At 43.0% G+C, this 20,182-nt stretch overlaps 3 protein-coding genes across 3 annotated transcripts; all 3 read right to left on the bottom strand.

The window, feature by feature from the left end:
* Window positions 1-1,173: 1,173 nt before the first annotated feature.
* On the bottom strand, window positions 1,174-6,236 carry atf4a (activating transcription factor 4a). Its single transcript, XM_060047464.1, has 4 exons — window positions 6,048-6,236; window positions 4,872-5,039; window positions 3,992-4,306; window positions 1,174-3,002 (listed from the first exon to the last, which is right to left on the bottom strand). The coding sequence occupies exons 2-4, from the start codon at window positions 4,921-4,923 to the stop codon at window positions 2,002-2,004; spliced, it is 1,368 nt and encodes a 455-aa protein (XP_059903447.1). The 5' UTR covers window positions 4,924-5,039; window positions 6,048-6,236; the 3' UTR covers window positions 1,174-2,001.
* Window positions 6,237-6,685: 449 nt separating this feature from the next.
* On the bottom strand, window positions 6,686-12,327 carry LOC132454230 (apolipoprotein L domain-containing protein 1-like). Its single transcript, XM_060047465.1, has 7 exons — window positions 10,865-12,327; window positions 10,092-10,196; window positions 9,731-9,770; window positions 9,600-9,645; window positions 9,296-9,425; window positions 8,277-8,465; window positions 6,686-7,523 (listed from the first exon to the last, which is right to left on the bottom strand). The coding sequence occupies exons 5-7, from the start codon at window positions 9,365-9,367 to the stop codon at window positions 7,110-7,112; spliced, it is 675 nt and encodes a 224-aa protein (XP_059903448.1). The 5' UTR covers window positions 9,368-9,425; window positions 9,600-9,645; window positions 9,731-9,770; window positions 10,092-10,196; window positions 10,865-12,327; the 3' UTR covers window positions 6,686-7,109.
* Window positions 12,328-13,414: 1,087 nt separating this feature from the next.
* rps19bp1 (ribosomal protein S19 binding protein 1) lies at window positions 13,415-15,185 on the bottom strand. Its single transcript, XM_060047466.1, has 4 exons — window positions 14,984-15,185; window positions 14,296-14,478; window positions 13,878-13,975; window positions 13,415-13,674 (listed from the first exon to the last, which is right to left on the bottom strand). The coding sequence occupies exons 1-4, from the start codon at window positions 15,036-15,038 to the stop codon at window positions 13,534-13,536; spliced, it is 477 nt and encodes a 158-aa protein (XP_059903449.1). The 5' UTR covers window positions 15,039-15,185; the 3' UTR covers window positions 13,415-13,533.
* Between the last annotated feature and the right edge of the window lie 4,997 nt (window positions 15,186-20,182).

The raw sequence follows: 20,182 nt of genomic DNA, 5'->3' as shown, positions 1-20,182 counted from the left end.
CAAAGATCAGTACAGGAAATGACAGAGGAGCTCTTGTATGGGCTGGGGTAGGCCTATAGCTAAAACAAATAAATCTATGATATGTCCTAAGCAACATTCACTGGATAAAAAGAGAAGTGCCATTTAAATGTCACATTGTTTTTAGTTTGGTCTGCCAGAGTAAAATATGAATTATATCGTGGCATTTTATTGAGTGACAAAATACATTACACAGCTAAATCTCATTCTCCGTTATTCAAATTATGTAACTATGGTTCCACTGCTTCTAGTCTATACTTAATAAAAAAAATAAAAAGATTAATAAACAGCATCAACAAGTAGGCAAAGTTTAATTTTGCTTTACAGTAACTTTGTTTCTGTCGAGCTCTGAGCAGCAGCAGCAGAGGGCTTGCCGATTAGGGATCCCATGACTAGACTCATGGCATGCTGCAGAAGTTATGCGTTGGAGAATATGCAAAAATATGCAATGAAAGATTTGCATGGAGGACTAACGTACGCATACACGAACCTGCTGATGTCTAGTCTGACAAATAAACTTGTCGGCGGCACCAGGCCTTCCATTCGAGCTCGTCAAGAAATGGTTACTGTTCTGAACAGCTGGTCAAACGCAGACTAGACAAAATCCCTGCTGCAAACGTAGACACAGCTGTTCTGACCCCTCACCCCTCACTTCCTTGTAGAGTGGAACCAGAATGACTACTGTGAAACTGAGAAGAAACCACCTGAGGCCGGTTTTCACTATTCACATGAGACAAGATCAGTTTAAACTTTAATGCTCGAATGTTAAAACCAATGCTGCTAGTACTGTAGATATTTACCATAATCAATTTAATTTATGCTTCATTGTACTTGTAAGGGCTATAATGGGAAAGAAAAATGGACTAGACCGCGTTTGAGGAAACAAATACAATTCGTTGCCATAAGCGATTAATGCTAGTACCGAGGCAATAAACCCAAGCTCACCATTGCAACAGTTAATGTTAAGGATCATCCCCACTGATGTTCTACTTGATAGGCAACAAGTGCCGAGTACAGACTCACACACGCAAACATTTGCGTAACCGTGCACCGACTTGTAGGCTTTCAGTTTACTCGTTGGTGTGCATTCCTTAATTTTACAGTCAATCCGTGGATTGACTGTAAAACAGGTTCAAAATAAAAAAGAGACATGTCTGAAGAGTATTGATGGATATTTAATAGAAAAAAAAAGCATTTATACAGTTTCAGAAAGAAACACTTAAAAACCAAAAAAACAATCAGGAGTTAGTCAAAAGTAAAACAAAGAATAAAATGATCAGTAAGCAAGAAGAGCATCCATTTACAAAACAGGTAAACAGGAGTGCTGCGTAACAATTCATAAATAAACGTGGCCCCTTTCTGGACAAAGCTGCTCCGAGGAAGGTGGAAATGGGTGGTGGGCTGAGGGTGGGTGGGTGACACAACAGCAGGAAACAATTGAGGGGTGAGTCAAAAGGGTGGTGGTTGAAGGTGGAATTTATTCAGAGAATGTTTTATTACGTCGGCGGTCTGCAAAGTACGACGGCCTCTTGGACTTTTCACAGCACTGTATGATCATGTGACAAATTAATTAAAATACTTAAAATCTTGACTTGGTAATGGCCGTTTGCCATCTGTGTGCCTAGTGATTGTCGGGTTAGCATAGTAAAACGACCAGGATATACACGTTCCTACACATCACTGCAAGTACACCTAGATGTTATGTGGGTCTACTGGAGCGGACTGAGCGACCGTAAAACCTCACAGCCCTAGTCCCTCCAAGATTAATTTCATCGATATCTCTAATCCGATAGACTAGCACAATGTCCCTAATCTCATCGACATCCTTAATCTCTTGCCATGCACACCAACTGCTCTTGGCTACCTGGAACCCTAAATCCAGCGTACACGTGCCGATCTCTTTCTACAACAGCCGCAGAACTGTGACTTGACCTCAGGAACCCACGGACTACACCACTAGCCGGGTTAGGAGGTGGTGGCGACTCAGGCGGAGACAGTCTTGCTGCGCCGGTTCTTTGCGTTGCGAACCTCCTCCATCAGGTCCTTGAGATACTTGATCTCGCGGCTGAGCGCGTCAACCTTCTCCGCCAGCGCGTGGTTCTTTGTCTCCAGCTCGTCGCACTCCCCACTCAGCACCTCCTGCTCCACCCGCTTCTTCTGGCGGTAGCGCGTCGCTGCGGTCTTGTTCTGCTCCATCTTCTTCAGTTTCTTCTCCACCACCCTGGGGGGCGCACCGCCTGCAGACTTCCTGTCGGCGCTGGCGGCCTCCGGCCTGGAGTACGGCTTGGTCCTGGAGGAACCGGCCGAGGACGGGGAGGAAGGAGACGGGGAGGAGATCCGAGGGGGGCTGCTGGAGGCCGACTCGATGCCAGAGTCGCTGTCGCAGTCGCTGGTCACGGGGGAGGCCTCATCAGGGGTGAAGGCCTCCTGAGCAGCGGAGGTCTGGTCATTGGGGGACTCCTGGAAAGGTTCTGCTTTAGCAGTGAGCAGCACCACGTAGGGCCCGGCGGTGGTGAGGGACACCAGGAAGGAGGTGGTGGTGGTGGTGGTTGGGAGGTCGCCGGCGGGGAAGGGCATCACGTTGGCGTTGAGGGTCGGGGCATTCTTCTCCACTTCTAACACGTCGACCTCGCTACCCAGCTCCAGGTGGCTAAAGGGAGGCGGCGAGAGGGGCTCCGTTTTCACCATCAGCGTCGCCTGCTGCTCCTCCTCCTCAGTTGGAGAGACGGTCAGAGTGACGGGTGGGGGCTCCAGTGGGAGAGGGACCAGATCGGGGAGCGGTAGGGGCAGGGCGAGAGCGTCGAGCGGGGAGACGACGGGTGAGTCAAAGTTGTGGACATCCAGATCCATTTGGGAGTCCAGGGTAGCGATGAGGTCCTCGGGGGAGCTGGGAGGCTCGTCTGAGGAGCCCATTAGGGAATCCAGGTCAAAGTCACTGAGGTCAATCTTCTCTGCCATCCAGTCCATCCCTGAGAAGGGGTCATCTGTAGAGGGAGGTAATGCGTTAGAACAGCGCATCCTGTAACCAGAAGCATTTTCTTCAAGACTATTGCTGGTCTCGTCCTCAAACCTCTATATTATTCAACAAACTAGCATTTTATGTCATATTTATTTTACAACAAAAAAGGTAAAAGAACACAAAATCAAACATCGATCTTAACAAGTGTGGAATAAATGTCAAAACATCACTATAGCCCCTGAACAGAATAACTAAAACATAATTTCAGGTACAGCTCATAGCCGTGCTTGGAATTTACCAAGTCACTAGGCCGAAACAGATCTAAAACCCCTCCCTATCCAACATGCCATGGTAAAGGAGGTTTGTCAGTGGCACAGAGACCTTACAGCTTAAACTTGTTCAGTAACTGACTCGACTTATCTTGTTCAGTGGAACTCAGCCCGAGTACCCAAGACAATTACAATCAGGGCATTTAGCAGACGCTTTTATCCAAAGCGACTTACATCGGTTAATACACACATTGACACACCAACGGCGGGGTCAACCATGCAATGCGACAGCTCGTCAGGAGGAGTTAGGGTCAAGTGTCTTGCTCAGGGACACATCAACACTCAGCTAGGAGGAGCTGGGGATCGAACTAGCAACCTTTCGGTTACAAGAAAACTGCTCCACCTCCTGAGCTAAGCAGACCCCAGTTAATAGTTGCTCAGTTAATAATTTTACTAAGTGGGTAGAACGAAATTGAAACCATGGAACTGGTTTGTTGTGCTATAAATAAGAATCTTCTGCCTTATCAGATGATCAAGCTTCCTCATTTCACGAGAGCAAGCCATGTCTCAAAGACTAATGAACTGGTAAGCCAGGCCTGGGTTGTTGCGTCACTTTACTCTTCCTACTGAACACCAATAGCGCAAATTCAAAGTGGCACACGTCTCTTGACTACAGCCCCGTGTGTTTCGGAAAATACATCATCTTGTGGAAAACACTGTAGCGGCTGACCGGCGGCAAGCTCACCCCTGCTGACGTCTGCTCCAACGTGCGCGTGGAGCAGCTCCGCAGCCCCCAGCCAGGGGAAGGACAGGGCGTCAGCACCCACCTTGGGCTCCAGGAACGAGGAGGGGGAGGAGAGGGGAGAGGCAGGAGGGGAGAAGGAGGAGGAGAGAGGCGAGGGACAGAGAGTTTGGTAAGGGGACAGGGAGAGAGAGGAAGACAAAGTGGGGGAGGGTGAAGCGGTTGAACTCTCCTCTAAGGCGGAGGAGAGAGAGAGAGCTTCCTCTTCATCTTGGTCCAGAAGGGGAACCATGGGGTCAGCCGTCAGAAACGAGGGCCCTAGATATGGAGAGAGGAAGGAAGAGTTGATAAACATCAGCGGCCTGGGAAGGCATCGGCTCCATTAAGATAACTCATAAATGTCTGCCTCAGCCCTAGGGACAGGGTCGAGAGCTTGAGGCTCATCATAATGGAGCAGGAAAACATCACATAGGTTGTGGTGTGATTATTTTCTTTCTTTGCCCTTGAATCTATTTACATAGTTAGATGTCTGACTGAATTCATCACTATAATTGACCCATGTCCCATGGCATAAATAAACGTCTTCAAACATAATTTGAGGGCTTAAGTTGAGTTCACATGACAGCACTTAACCTGTGGCTAAAACAAATCCCATGCGCTACAGTAACGAGGAAATTACCAGGTAGAGACAACAATCAGGCCTGGTGTCGTGCAATAAAACAGACAGATGTGTTTTGCAAGCTGCCACGTATGCAGATGGGGCCCTTAGCAACTCCAAGAATTGTATTGCCCATCCAATAAACAATCCGAGATCATTGTTCCCTAGCAACTTGGAGAGGTTGGACTACCAGCCAAACGACAACATTGGCCCCAAGCAACCCACCTAAGAACAGGGCCCCCACGTCCTCCGGGACCGGCACTGTCTTCAAGGCCATGTCCAGTGGTCAGTGGTAGTCGCGTGTGGGGGAATAAACGTGATATCGTCTGGGTTTCCAGAGGGTAGGTCCTGCTGTCGACTGCAGCAAAGCTGAGGGTGGATGTCGAAAGAGACCTGGTGGGGTTGATAAAGGGCAGAATGGGGTGTTACTAGGAAAGGACAATCATCTTTTATTCAGGTCGTTTTTAAATAACGTCGTTCCTGGAGTTGAATGAGTACATGGGAAACACCACTGATTAACAAGACACAATTCAGGCTTTTATTATGACCGACAACTTGGTCAAGCTGCACTTTAATATACATGCTTGTGCACAATGAAATAACTTTTCTGTAACGATGGATTACAACTTGATACTACTCCTCATTGTACTAAGGTGAATGTAGTCAAGAGTTAAACTAGTGACAGTGAGCTATTTTAGTCAGAACGCCGTCACTGGGCCCCACCCCCCGAGTGGTTGACATTTCCTAATTTGGGCATTTTCTGCCCGGTAACTCCACCCTCAACGGGGTGAGTCATCCTGGGGGCGTGGTAACGGCCACAACAGAAGACACAGCGCGCCATTTTGGGGCGCCACGTTGCCACTGTTGTAAATACACACAAAGACAGGTTTTCTTGCTAGATAAATGGCCATAGGTATGCACCTCATAATAAACCTAAAACAATGCCAGTACTGAAAGTTTATAAACAGGCATGATACGGAGAATGTATATACCGTTAATACAACACCATTGATGGAAACAAAATGTATTCAGCCCATGGTTCTACAGTCATAATATAGTAATAAATTGTAATATTCCCTCAAAACGGCCGATTGAATTTGCATTATTGTTGCAAAACATCCCACTAAAACGCCAGGCGCAAGTTGACCTGACATGAACTGTCTGGCGCACCTGTCGACTTGCCAGCCCGTGTTATAAATTGGTCGACAGAAATGTATTTTTTTCTCTTTTCTCTTATTACAATTAATTATATTTATATCTAAGTATAAATATTATATTTACAATAACGTTTCTAGCCTGTACTTTTTACTGTGTCATGACACCCTATTTCCCGTCTGGAATAGAGAAAGTGAACCTCATCTTTACGCTAAATTAGAAGTGTTAACATTTAATAGTACGTACGCCATTTTGCCAGAAAAAGCCAATGCAATTCGCCGCTGCACTGCCGTGTTATTGCCGATGCGAAGTAAGCCGCTGCACGCCTTTAAACAGCCATGATGCGCGGGAGAGCGCTTAGTTCTTGACAGCGAGATCACAGAATGATTAATCCAAAGGGAGGGGCGGTCGAACACCAAATATGGATTTGTCGGTGAGAGCTGACGTTTATATATGGCCGCATCATGGACTGACGCATCCCTCCGCCCAATCGCGTACAGTTGACGTTTAACATGGTTAAGCCAATGGGGTGTCTCAAAAGGAATGATCTTAGGTATTACTCCGCGATGACCTTTTTTGTAATTGGTCAGACTCGTGATCACATGTTAACAAAAATAGGTCCCATATTGAAATCATCTGTAACTATGCTAGCAGCAAATTGGCACTGAACTATAAACCTTAAAAAGGTCGGCAGTAAAACCCCATCAATTATAGATAAATGGTAAAACTCTGAAACACAGAAAGCCACATATTACCATCAGGAAAACGAGAACATTGGAATGTTAGTCCTGCTAAAGTACACTTCCGGGTGCCCAACAGTAAAAAAAAAAAGACCGATGTTGCCTTACGATTCGATACAAATTATAGCAGCATTTCAATGTACACACCATTTAGATATAAGTATATAATATGTGTATCCTTACAATAAAATAAAAACACATATAAAATATAATATGTTTTAATTTTCACACCAATGAAATGTATATTATCCCGCACAAAAAAGTAGGTAAGTAACAAAGAAAATGGAGATAAATCCAGTTTACTACATAGAAACCAAATAAAAGAAAGAAAAGCATGTCCCTTTACTTTGTATGTGTATGGGTGTTCGCTTCTGACAAATGTACTTATTGTAAGTCACTTTGGATAAAAGCGTCTGCTGAATGCCCTTAATGTAAATCCAAATGTAAGTGTGTGTGTGTGTGTGTGTGTGTGTGTGTGTGTGTGTGTGTGTGTGTGTGTGTGTGTGTGTGTGTGTGTGGCAAGTTGATTGGCTAAAGGCCAGCGCGCCAGATATCTCCATGTTCTTGTTCATGGAAGAAACACCTTAAGCGACTCTTTGGCTCTCTCAAGCTCCCCCAGCCCCGTGCCCATCTCCTGCACCAACACACGCAGTTTGGCGGCACACTTGGATCTAAGCTTATACTTGGTCGCTCCTTTTCCATCCTTGAAGTACATATCGAGCCCTATGGCGAGCCCCTCCATGATCCCCGATGCCTTAACGTTGGCCTCGATGGCGCAAGGACACACGCCCCCGCCCAGATGGTACACCATGTTGAGCTTCACGGGGTCCACTTTCACTTTGGACAGCGAGGCGGATGGGTGCTGGGCCAGCTGGTTCATGCCCTCCACAATGAACTTCAGGCAGCGTTGAAGGACCTCAATGTTGTCCTTTTGGTCCTGGAAGACCTTTCTGATCTTCTTCTTTTCATTCTCCAGGTCCACCTGGAAGCATTGGGGGTTGCAAGCAGAGTACAAAAAAGAAAGTGAGGGATGAATGAACAGACTGATGGCCGATAGGAAGTTAGTATACCATAGTAACCCGAAGAAAATGGTTGGCTGACACAACCTTTTAAATCTCTTTGTTTTACAAATGCAAATTTGATAAATATATATTGACAAGCCCTTGAACAGGGCTGGAAAGTGTCCTATGAGGCCCTAACCTAACTGATCCTGAGTGGCTGAATTCACTGTCGTTTGCTTTGGATAATGCATCTGCCTTGTAACTTAACATTCAATAATAATAATAATAAAACATGAGCTCATCCTTGATGGAATGGTTCCGTCATTACCAGAATAACAGATAACAAACAGCAACAACAACACCACCGTCCCCATAACAACGGCGGCACCACTTATCTTAAAGGGGACACATTATACCACCAGGTGTGAGTGTGATTAGCCTTACAAGCCGTTTTGAAAATCTGCCCCATATGACATCACTAGTGGCGTGTCTACCTAGATCTGTGCTGGATTGATGAGCAACGTTTACTTCAGTCCACTGGGTAGGCTGGTAGACTGATCTATCCAGCACAGATCTAGGTAGACACGCCCACTAGTGATGTCATATGGGGCAGATTTTCGAAACGGCTTGTAAGGCTAATCACACTCACACCTGGTGGTATAATGTGCCCCCTTTAAGACAGACACACACATGAAAGCAAAAAAATGATGTCTCCCTTCCGAAGACAATCTCACTTTGTGGGCGATGGCCGCTGAGGCGCCAGCGACTCCGCCCGCTGTGGCCACGCCCGCCCCGACAACAGTCATGGCCAGGGAGGCCCCCAGCGTCAAAGGGGCCAATAAAATCCCTGCCCCTGCTGCAAGGCCCCCCAACACGGCTGTGGTCCCACCACTGATCCCTGCAACCTTGGTCCTGTTGGACACCTTGGAAAAGGAAACGACAAAAAGAGGATATGATTTATTGGCCCACTCATGACTGCTGCTCGTTGTTGTGGATAAATGTAGCAGGCAGGAAGGTTGTGATTGGAAGTGCAGCTTGGTGCCGAGCATTGGCACTGATTATCTAGATGAGGTGGCACAGGTAGCACTTCCCTTTAAAAGAGTTGTGAGCCGTGGCCGGGAGAACAATATTGAGGTGTGGATTGAAGCTAGAGCCTCTAGATATATCAGCTGTGCAAACAGGAAGACCCTCGGCTTGGTGTCTGTGAGTATGGTGACCAGTAAATGGTACATGCAAGTAATGGTGTGTTCCAGAGGCCTCAGAAACCAGCCTTCCGAGTTTCAAGTGAAATATCTAAAACTTGAACTCGGAGAGACTTAAACAAGGAATCCTCCTTTTCACTGTCGATCCCGTAGGGCTGCATGTGTTCTGTTCAAACAAGCTAATGCACACAGCTGACACACAGCTAGTCAGAATGGTTTCATGGAAATATACAGCTGAGAAATAGGGGTCTGGATCCAAACATTGATGATTGAAATGGTCTTAAACCACAGATGTTACGTGTCTTTGTTTGGCTATTATGCTATACTCCCCCAGACAACCACAAATAGATTTTTGAGGTAATAAAGAGTTTGTGGTCTGGAAGCAAATCTCCACATTTCTTCCATTTAGAAAAACAATTTGAATACACAGTACTTTTAACCTACACTGAATCCTCTAGAAGACATCATTACCTTTACCCCACACTGAATCATATAGAAGACACCAGTAGGTGTCTTTTGTTGAACACAAAGACACCTGAAGAGACCAGTACCTTGTCCAAGTGGTCCGCGATGAGGTTCAGCTGACTCATGTAGTTGCTGAGGGTTTCAGTTTTCTCAGTCATCAGCAGGTCAAACAGCTGGACTGCAATGTGGAACCGCCTGGCTTTGACAGCAATGATCCTGAGAGAGAGTGAGAGTGAGAGTGAGAGTGAGAGTGAGAGTGAGAGAGAGAGAGAGAGAGAGAGAGAGAGAGAGACAGAGAGAGAGACAGACAGAGAGAGAGAGGCAACTTACACTTGATAAGTGTGTGTGTTTTTGTGAGAGTCTGAGAAATTCCAAGCCTTGCCAACTTACTCATTTTCTTTCTTGCCGTTGAAGTCTTCTTGGAGGGAATCCCAAGCTGGGAAGATTATTTATAATTCAGTAAATCTGGACCTAGTATTGAGGGTATTATTAGGGTTTTAGTTGTCTAAATGTGGACTCACGTGACACACTAGTCCACCACTGCTTCAGATAGTCTGGGTCCTGATGAAAACGGAGAGGTTGAACACGCAATGGTAAGGTGTCAAGTTACACTAGGTTTCTTATCGTTAAGACAAAACTTAATGGCTTATTGGTAGCTAACAGTTAATTGTAACAGTTAACAGTAATTAATAATTTTTTTCATTCATGGTAAAAAGCTTAATACCTATGATTCACTGATAAATCATAGGCAATTGTTTATTCATTTGTACTTGGTAACCATAGGCTCATTGATAATGAATACTAATTGTTCAAGAATGTCTTAACAACCACTGATGGTATTTGATGTGTACTTTGTAAAAAAAAAAAAAGGTCATTGGTTACCAGGACAACACGTTGGAAAAGGCAATCTGGTTTTGGTCCTGGTTTGGGTTTGGGTTTGGGAGCAGGTGCTGGGGCTCGGTCGGTTTTGTCTTGATTACCTGGGCCCTAGAAATGTATTTCACAATGAATGATCATTAGAATCAAGCTCTGTTTTAGTTTAGTGGCGCGCCGATCACCTTCTGATGTCTACAAAACGAAGAATGTTGTACAGAAGAAAACAGAATACATTGTTTAGATAATGAAATGTAACGTTAACTCATAGCCAACATTTGACTGACAATGATTTGTTTTGTCACACACTTTTGTCACTCATAATACCAGAAAGGAGATTCTGGTGTCTTATCCAAGCACTACAGGACAGTAATGAGAATGAAATCAGTGAGGTGGATATTATTGACATTTTATGCTGTGTAAATGAATCTATACATAAGTCCGTAGGACGAAGGAGTCTCAGTTTCTGTGTCTAAAGTGTCTCTCAGTGACTAAAGTGTCTCAGTGTCTGGAGTGTCTAAAAGTGTCTCAGTGAATAAAGGGACAAAAGTGTCTAAAGTGTCTCAGTGTCTAACCTGTGTCAGTGACTATACTGTCTCAGTGACTTAAGTGTCTGTTTCTGAAGTTTCTCAGTGTCTGAAATGTCTCAGTGACTGACAATAAATGACCAATAGATCATATTTGACTTATGGATCCTGGATGACTCATTGATCATGAATGACTCATTGACGCTGATTGGTATTAAATGTCTGATTAGTAATTAAATGCCGGTTAGTCTTTACCAGGATATGTTGAGGCAGGTCGAATGACTTGGTTCTTGGTTTGGGTTTAGGAGGAGGCGGTTGGGCAGGGTTGGTTGGGTATTGTTTACCTGGGCCCTAGAAAAGTATGCCAGAATGAATAATATTTAGAATGAAGCTCTTTCTTAGTTAATTAGCACACACTCAACTTTAGATATCTACAAAACGAGGAATGTTGGACAGAAGAGAACAGAATACACAGATTATATTATGAATTGTAATGTGACCGCATAACCCACATTTCATTGACAATGTTTTGTTTTGTCACATGTCTCGATGACTTCCCACTGTCCCTGTTAATCCTAGACGGAAATCTTGGTGTCACGTCACAGCCGTACAGGAAGGGAAAGAATTTTTTCCTTTTTTTAAAGTAATCCCCATTTTAACAGTGGTAGAAATGTAGCAATACCTTGTAAAATGCAAACATGAGTAACAGTTGAGGTAGACGTTATGCTATGCTATTGAAACTGTTCATCATTGAACATTTTACATAAGTCTAATGTCAAAGTGTCTGACGTGTCTCAGTGTCTTTTGTGTGTGCATCAGTCCCTAGTTTGTATCAGTCACTAAAGAGCCTCAGTGGATACTCTGTGCAGGTGAGTCCAGAAGAGTAGATGTGTATGGCTTAAATGTTGCTAATCGTTTCAATCTCATTCACTTTTTTGAAATATCTAGTTGGAATGCCTTCTTTATTAACGTTACAGACTAGAAAGACTGGTCACAAACGGTTGATCAATGGTTGTTTAGCTACCAACTTTAAACAAAGGTTTTTATATAGAGAAAGCGAAAGTATGAACATTCCTGGGTCCAACCACTCCCTGGGATAGTACTATGTCTTGTTTGACAAATATCACTGAGCATTAAAATACCTGACAAGGCTACGATAAGCTTAAGACACTTAGATAAGCTTTCAATGCTATAATACACCAACAATGCTAAAACTTGTCAGTGTCTGTTAAACCAGTGGTTTATCATTGAGCAGCTGGAGTGGCTACAAAAAAAGGTAGATATCACATATTAAGTCCTTGCAGAATTGCAAAACAATGATTAAGATCAACAAAGTGGATATGCACATACTTGAGACTTCCTTGCAATTTATTTGACCAATCAAAATGCAAGCCCATTATGGAAAGTCATGCCTTTTTGGATATTCATTCAGACTCTCATGTCGGCCTTTACAGTGACGTTTTAGTTCTGAAAGTCTGCGCACTTTCAGACTTTGAGAAAATAAAATATACAGAATTTGAAAGTCATTCTCGACGAACAACCAGCAGTTTATCATTGAGCATCTGACTGATATACCCAGCTGCTAGACTGATACAATCCAACTAGAGAAGTTTCAGGAATTGGAAAAATATATAAAAGTGAATGTCATCTCGGTAGTCTGCATGGCTTTTTACATTCACATTTGGAAAAGGCTCTTCTTCAAAGTCACGTTAGGCTGATCACATTTTAAGTGCTTTCAGAATTGCAAAACAATGATTAAGATCAACAAAGTGGATATGCACATACTTTAGACTTCGTTGCAATTTATTTTGCCAATCAAAATTCAAGCCCATTATGGAAAGTCATGCCTTTTTGGATTATTCATTCATATAAAGAGGATGTGTGTGTTGCAGTTGTTCAGGCCAGACTCTCATGTCGGCCTTTACAGAGATGTTTTAGTTCTGAAAGTCTGCATACTTTCAGACTTTTAGTAAAAGAGGAATAACACGAACAGAATTTGAAGGTCATTCTCGACGAACAATAAGCAAATACAAAAACACTACATTCAGACAAGTGACATAATTCAAGGCTTACAAAACGCAAGGTTTAGCACAAATGGTCCATATTTTAAAAAGTGCAGAAGGACAATTGGGGAGCCTTACCTGTGCCATAGTTTGGTTCCGTAGAGGGGTATGTTGTGCTTGTTAAAACAACTTGGTCTCATTAGGGATTGATGCATCTGATACGCACCAGATGAATTGAATAGAGGCAACCCCTGGGCTGAACAAGTTCAACTCCACCTGCTACATTCCTATGGTCTCTAGTTTTAGAAATGGCAGACAAGCTCAAATCTGAGTGACCGGGACTCAAAGTCCCAAACCTAAATTATTTTGAATTTAAAACCAATACTTTGGTCAACATCTCGGTATGCAGCTATCACTGCGGTCCAGAACTGCATGTCGAAACCTATATGGCCACACAGGTGCTCCCCACTGCCTGACCAACAGCTGTATTTGTATTCATCCCCTACCCCCAAGCCCACAAAGCCCAAAGTGCATTCTGGATTGATGAGGATACTGGTGTGACCTTTTAGTAAATTAGTTATTTCCCTATCAACATTGCAAAAAATGTAAATGCAGTAGTTCTGAGTCAGAAGCCCTAAGATGTTTTCATATGGGAATGAACCCAATATCTGATACTTATGGTCGATGCTTCTTACAATTCAATGCCTGATTTGAAAATAATTGAAATTTTAAACCTCATTGTATCTATTGCATCATTCTGTAGACATCTAAAAAGGTTAATAACGTGACCTCAAGCCATGGGTGGAAAAAAACATTAAAAAGCTTTATTTATTTCAACTGATATTCATCGTTGTTGATGAATAGAATTGCGTAGAATTGTAACAATATCAAAGCAAAAAAGAAAAGAAAAGACTGTCTCTTCTACTCCACGGTCCGACCAAAGTACTCCTTCTGGAACTTCTGGAACTCCTCCTCGCTGAAGACAGAGGTGGTCTCGGACGCCTTCCTGACTGGCGCGTCCGGACGGTTCCTCGCCTGCCTGCCAGTGTGCTGGCTCATGATCTGATTGGCCGACGGGAAGAGCGTTATATTTTACTACGGTTTGATTGACTCAAGGAAGGAATGTTGACTAACATACTATTTTCTACTATTAATCCCCAGGTGACAATGTGTGTGTTTTTTTGTTGTTGTTTCTCTTTAGATGCTCCTCCATGACGCATCTTATCTGACATCAAGTGTAGTGGGCAGATGACATGAATACTGACTTTCTTGGTGACCGCGTTGGTGGCTATGTAGCCACTCCCCAGGAAGTAGGCAAGGTTGTCTGTCAGGTGGCTCTTCCCCTGCGTCTTCCTGAACTCCTCTGGGTAGAGAGAGAGGGAATAAAATGATTGGGTGCATATTTGAACTTGATTTAGCTGGTAAATCCATTTGATATCGTACCATATCTTCAAACCCTGTTGAGACCACGGAAAGTAAAAACATGATTACATTCATCGAAAAGATTTGCAATGGGATTCCTGTGTGACCCAAAATACAGTGTACGATAAAGATAAGCAGGATTTCTTTGTTCCAAATGGGGCTTATTGAATGCGTGAAAGTCTAAAATCATACATTATGACAAGTGTCCAGTATTTGCTAGGTGAGAGAATGCAGTGAAAAGTTTTGATTTAAAAATATTACCAACAGCGTTCTTGATCCTCTTGTCTTTGACGGTGGTTTTGCTCTTACCGGGACCCAGGCGTCCCTGCAGACGTTTAACCTGCTTAGTGACGCCTCGCCGGTTAGTGCTCACCATGTTCATCACATTGGCTTTGCTAGGAGTCTGTCGTTTTTTTACTTTGCTTGATTTTCCTTTACCGACATCTGTAAAACAGGATTAAGGCAGTCAAGGAAAATGGTTCTGATGTCAACAAAATTTAAGAGAATACAAGAAAGGATGTTGGTCATCCTTGAACTTAATATGAATAGGCAAGGCAAGGCAAGGCAACTTTATTTATATAGCACTTTTCATACATGAGGGAGACTCAAAGTGCTTCACGTAGAAACATTGTTATATATACACAATACAATACGATAAAATAATAGATAAGTAAAGGAAAACATAGGCAAAGTAAAACAATTCATTGTCATGCATTAACATTCTCTCTGGTATCAGATCATTTATGTGGTCACTCTGGTATGAAAAGACGTGTTAGCAGAGATTCACCGCGTAGTTAGGTCTCATCTATCCTGCACTTCTCATCTGAATATATGAACAATTCAAGTGCACTTTGTACATAACATCTAATTTACATCAAACTAAGAAGCAAAGAGATACATAGAATCGGCGTAGCCAAACAACAACGTGTGGTTTTATCTTCACCGCTACCTTTAATGTCGTTGCTTAGCAGGTCAAGGCCTCTTCTTATTATCGATGCCGACATATTGATATTTGCTTAATTTTAACAACTTGTTCTTTAACTTCATTCGAGAATTGCCTGATACATAGGAATTATGTCCACCATCGAATAAAACGTGTGCGATAATCAACATCCGGTGAATGGCGCACCTTTAAAAAGGGCTCGGCTAAAGCCTGCGTAGAGGCAAATTGTTCCGAATAGGGAAAAGTAAGAGAAAGGAAAAATAACAGTATATTATAACAATAATTAGTTCCCATTTTCTTGATAATTCTTAGGTGCTTATATTACTAGTACTGAGAAACTAGTCATAATCGTAGTCACTAGTCATTATTTTTCTTTTGACCGTTTATTTTATTTTAGCAAACGTCTTCTTAAATAGGAAACAAACAATGCATACCACACAATTGTAATGCAAATTACCTTCAATGATTTTTATTTCATCACATGTGCAAAAAATGGCTCTCAAACGAAAAGAAAAAAATACCTTATCTTCTAAAGTGGGCCCTATCCAATTTCATCTGCTTGCTGTTCAATAGTTGATTTTTCTTTTCTTTTTTTTAAAGGACATTTATCTACCTTTCTGTAAATGTGCCAGTGTTAGCCAGCAGGCAAATATTGAACTGTAATCCTTTGGCAAGATTTTAAGCTAGGCAGTGGATGGAGTTGGGCATGTGGGGATGCGCGCGTACCGCGCCTCATGTAGCCCCCATGCCACGCCCACCTGCGGGCACCCCCGGGTGCAGGTGTATGGCGGGTGGTCTGAGTGGTTCACTCCACGTCCGACCATGTGCACTCCGAAGGGCGTGGGAAACACTTGTGGGCAGGTGATGTAAATTATTTTAGTCTATGGTATTTCTGATGACATGTTTCAAAATTACACCTTTCTAGTGTTCAAACTTTGCTAAACTTTTAGTGTGTTATTGAGGACACCTAATACTACAAAAAACAGCTGAGAAACCTTTTGTTTGAATTACTTTGGGGTTAGGTGTTCTGCAACTGTCTATGAACAAACTTGGGAGAGGTGTGCTCAGGCCACGGTAGAGATGCTAATAAGCCGACACTTGCACACGCACTGCTAGTTGATTGACGTATAGTCCATGACATGCGACCCTTCATTCCCATTAAACAATAAACATGGTGGCAAGCGGTTCAACGATGGGTTCACGTTGGTGCGATAGTGAAGTTGAGTTTTTCATAAAAAATCCCCCGTTCGTCACGGTGCAGGCTTTCTTGGTTTACTGGAGAAGGCGAGGATGCGCACAGAGTCTAGACCTCTTTAGAATAATTTGCATACCCCCGAATGTTTTTTTTTTTTTAATATAAATAAGACACCTGCAATGAAACCCAATAATCCGCCAATGTGTGCAGGGTCCGGGAGGGTAAATTGGGGTTCTAGCTCAAACAAGCAATTTACCTCGGGGAGTGTAAACGCAAGGACCGTGCATCGAAAAACGCGATTATAAAACGGGAGATTTGGCAGTGTAAAAACGCTCAGTGAGGGATGGATGAGTAAAACGGCTCCAAATAAGCAACGTAAAGTGTGTTCTCTGCGTTGTTCTACATGGCAGTGGACGCTTGTTGATGGCGTATTACGACACGATGACGAATGTACAAGAGGCAACCCTACTTCCCAAAGTAAAGGCTGCAGCCTTGCTAGAACACTTTCTTGCTAGTCGCGTCCTATGGAGATGGGGCTAGAGTTCTGGCTAGAGTGCTGCCTAGTGCCTAGTGTTTGTAGCCAGTGTTGCCAGATTTGGTTGAGCTAAATCCGCCCAATCACGTTCCAAAACCCGCCCACTTCAGCAAAAAACCGCCCAATGACGTTTTTCACAGGATATTTTTTTTTTTTTGAATAAACATTAAACGCATGTTGTGGTTCTACTGTTATATGCGCCAAGAGTTACTTCTAATGGCTGCAATGTTTTAGGCTCCGTCCGGTTGAGGAGTAATAATAAACATCCCTGGGGATTTTACCATATCGACTCGTCCTTCTGATTACGCGGTAACGCTACGGTATTAAACAATTAAGCCCAAATGGCAAGTTCTATTTTATTATCACAGACCGTGCATGTCAAAGAAAATGTGGAAAAATGCCGAGAAGGTTGACAAGCCCCAGGTAGGTAGGCTACTCACAAACTTGCCGTGTTTCTGTGAGCGATACTTCACACAAATGCAGAGGAGCTTGTTCACTGATCAGTGCCCTCATCCAGGTAAAGAGAATATGGAGACTCACCAATATCCTCTCTTAACTCCTCTCTGAAGTGCGGTGCCAGAACAGATGTTATAACGGCGGTACACTTTGTCCTGTGCATCTTGAATGCGCCCATCTCATCTTGCAGTATATCAGACAAATCATCCACGGCGTTTATGGAGGTGTGACAGGCGACGTAGGTTGCAACTCACGTCGTTTTTGGTCATCTTTGATTGTTGCTCCTGCACCAGATCCCGTTGGGACAGCAAAGGATTTGACACTGGGCTGACAGCGGGCCTTGTGTTTTTTCGTGGCACCATGTTCTCTCAAGTCGTTGAGGTGGGCTCTTAATTCAACGTTACAATACCTGCAACGAGCTTTGCTGTCATCTGCTGGGGCAGGCGCGATCCACGATTTTAATTCAGGGTCGGTCTCCCATTCCTTTCTATAAAGTTTTTTATATTTCCCCCACTTCGGCATGATGCTTATTTCGCTAACAGAGTTGAGAGAGAGCGGGCTTTTGCCTCAGACTTCTGCGTCGGCGCACAACGGTTTGTTGATGTGACATCACGACGTGAAGTATATTGAAGTATAGGCCTACTGAGTTTTGTATTTGTACTGTTTTTAAACCATAAAATAACAGTTTGGTGTGCTGTTTTCACATTATTAAAAAACCGCCAGATATTGGCAAAAGCAGCCCAAAATGTATATACCCGCCCAATGCATTTTTTCCCCGCGAGATGAAATCAAAAGTAGCCCAATTGGGCGGGAACCCGCCCAATCTGGCAACACTGTTTGTAGCGTTCAGAGTTTGGAACGACTCGCTAGTGTGGAAGCGCTTCCGCTTTTTAATATTGCTCCAGTGTTAAATATTTTAATATTTTAATTGTTGAAATTGATATTGGTTTGTTTTAACAACACCTACTTGCATATTAAAACAAATCAATCCATGCAAAATATAGCACAGATAAATATTTTGCATTTACATTATTAATCTATAAAAAGCAATAAGGCACAAAATATTTCAGAAAACGTTTAAATAACTTCACTTGGGTGAAGAAATGTGTATTACATTCTATAGGCAATCTTTAAATATCCCGCGCACCGTGTGAATGCAAAGGATTGTTGGTAAATGGTTCGTTGAGGATCCATCGAAGAATCCTTGAAAAATCTTGGAATTCTCACAAATTAAGGACGCGTAAAGGGTGCGAATTTCCGAGTTGTTCTCGACATTGGAACAGTGCTTGTCTGCATTCCATGACGTAGCGTCCTTAAAAAGGCAGCCGTTGAGCATGCTTCCCTCACATTGGGAAACAGCCATGGTGTGTTCCGCAATCCTCCGAGTCGAAAGTCGAAAATCTCCCAGCTTTCTATGGAGGTAGATTGGTGTCTTTAATATGCAATCAAACAGAATAGGTTTGAGAGTAAAACTTTCCACACTGCAATCAAAAAAATAGATTTTTAGAGCAAAACTTCCGACAGTGCAATCAAAAAATGTTTTATTGCAAGTAAAATAAATGTGATAAAAAAAATATTAATGGGAATCCAAAAGTTTTGTTTGCAAATCCAAAAGTTTTGTTTGCAAATCCAAAAGTTTTGTTTGCGAATCCAAAAGTTTTGCTTGCGAATCCAAAAGTTTTGCTTGCTGTTGAGCTGAATCTCGTGGGCGGGACCTATGCCGAAAGATGTAAGACACGTCTCTATTGGCCAGTCTATATCGGAGTGACAGCTTGGCAACATCCACAGATAGTAACGAGAGATCGTTGAACACAAATAGTACTATTAACTAGTAGCTACATGCACAACGTCATGCAGGCTAATAGGCAGCCTGGGCACGTAACGTACCTATGACTAGGTAATTGAGCTAAGCAAAATAATGTGTATTTTTTAACTTATTACAACATCCACCGATCGTTAAACAAAAGCAATCTACATGCACCAGTTCAATCATAACATTCTTGCTATTACTATGACGGAAGACATATGCGCATTGATTTTCTGTCCTCTCAGCTCCCGAGTCCCGCTCTGTCTCATCATGGACTTCAAAACTCTCTCGTCGCTTACTGTGGATGTTGCCAAGCTGTCACTCCGATCGAGACTGGCCAATAGAGATGTGTCTTACATATTTCGGCATAGGTCCCGCCCACGAGATTCAGCTCAACAGCAAGCAAAGCTTTTGGATTCGCAAGCAAAGCTTTTGGATTCGCAAGCAAAGCTTTTGGATTCGCAAGCAAAACTTTTGGATTCGCAAGCAAAACTTTTGGATTCGCAAACAAAACTTTTGGATTCCCATTAATTTTTTTTTTATCACATTTATTTTACTTGCAATACAATTTTTTTGGATTGCAGTGTCCATAGTTTTTCTCTCAAATCTATTTTTTGATTGCAGTGTGGAAAGTTTTGCTCTCAAACCTATTTTGTTTGATTGCATAATAAAGACACAAATCTACCTCCATAGTTATGTGAGTCTTTCAGCCTAGTAGTGTATGCTATTTCTGATGACATGTTTCAAGCTAACAACAGTTAGGAATGGTTTCTTCTCCACATAATGGACAACACCATATAAGGTTTTAATGATTTTTAGATAAGTTAAAGGTTGGGTATGGAATTCGCTTTTTTTTTTTTTGCAGAATTACTTGAAATCCTTATCATAACCCACTTACAGCAACTGAGTTAGAAGTACTGACATGAAAATTAAACAAGTCAATCATCTGTAGAGCGGGCAGGGCTCGAAAAACTCCAGCCAATGATTTCCAGAGCCACCGAGTTGCATTGGACAGTAAGTACGTCAATCAAACGGTCATACTGTACTCCCCCTCCCCCGCGCGTGACCCCTTTGTGCAGTACTCGTCGTGACCCAGAGCTCGTGACCCAGAGCAAGCTCCTGTTTGTTGTTATCCTGCGGTAGCTACTGGAACTAGTTAATCCACATTTGGACCTAGCAGTAGAAGACAATTTCCATGGCAGACAAGACGCC

This window comes from Gadus macrocephalus, chromosome 3 (genome assembly GCF_031168955.1).
Source record: "Gadus macrocephalus chromosome 3, ASM3116895v1".
NCBI lineage: Eukaryota > Metazoa > Chordata > Actinopteri > Gadiformes > Gadidae > Gadus > Gadus macrocephalus.
The sequence above is the reverse complement of the archived record's forward strand: the minus strand, read 5'-3'. Positions and strand labels throughout refer to the sequence as shown.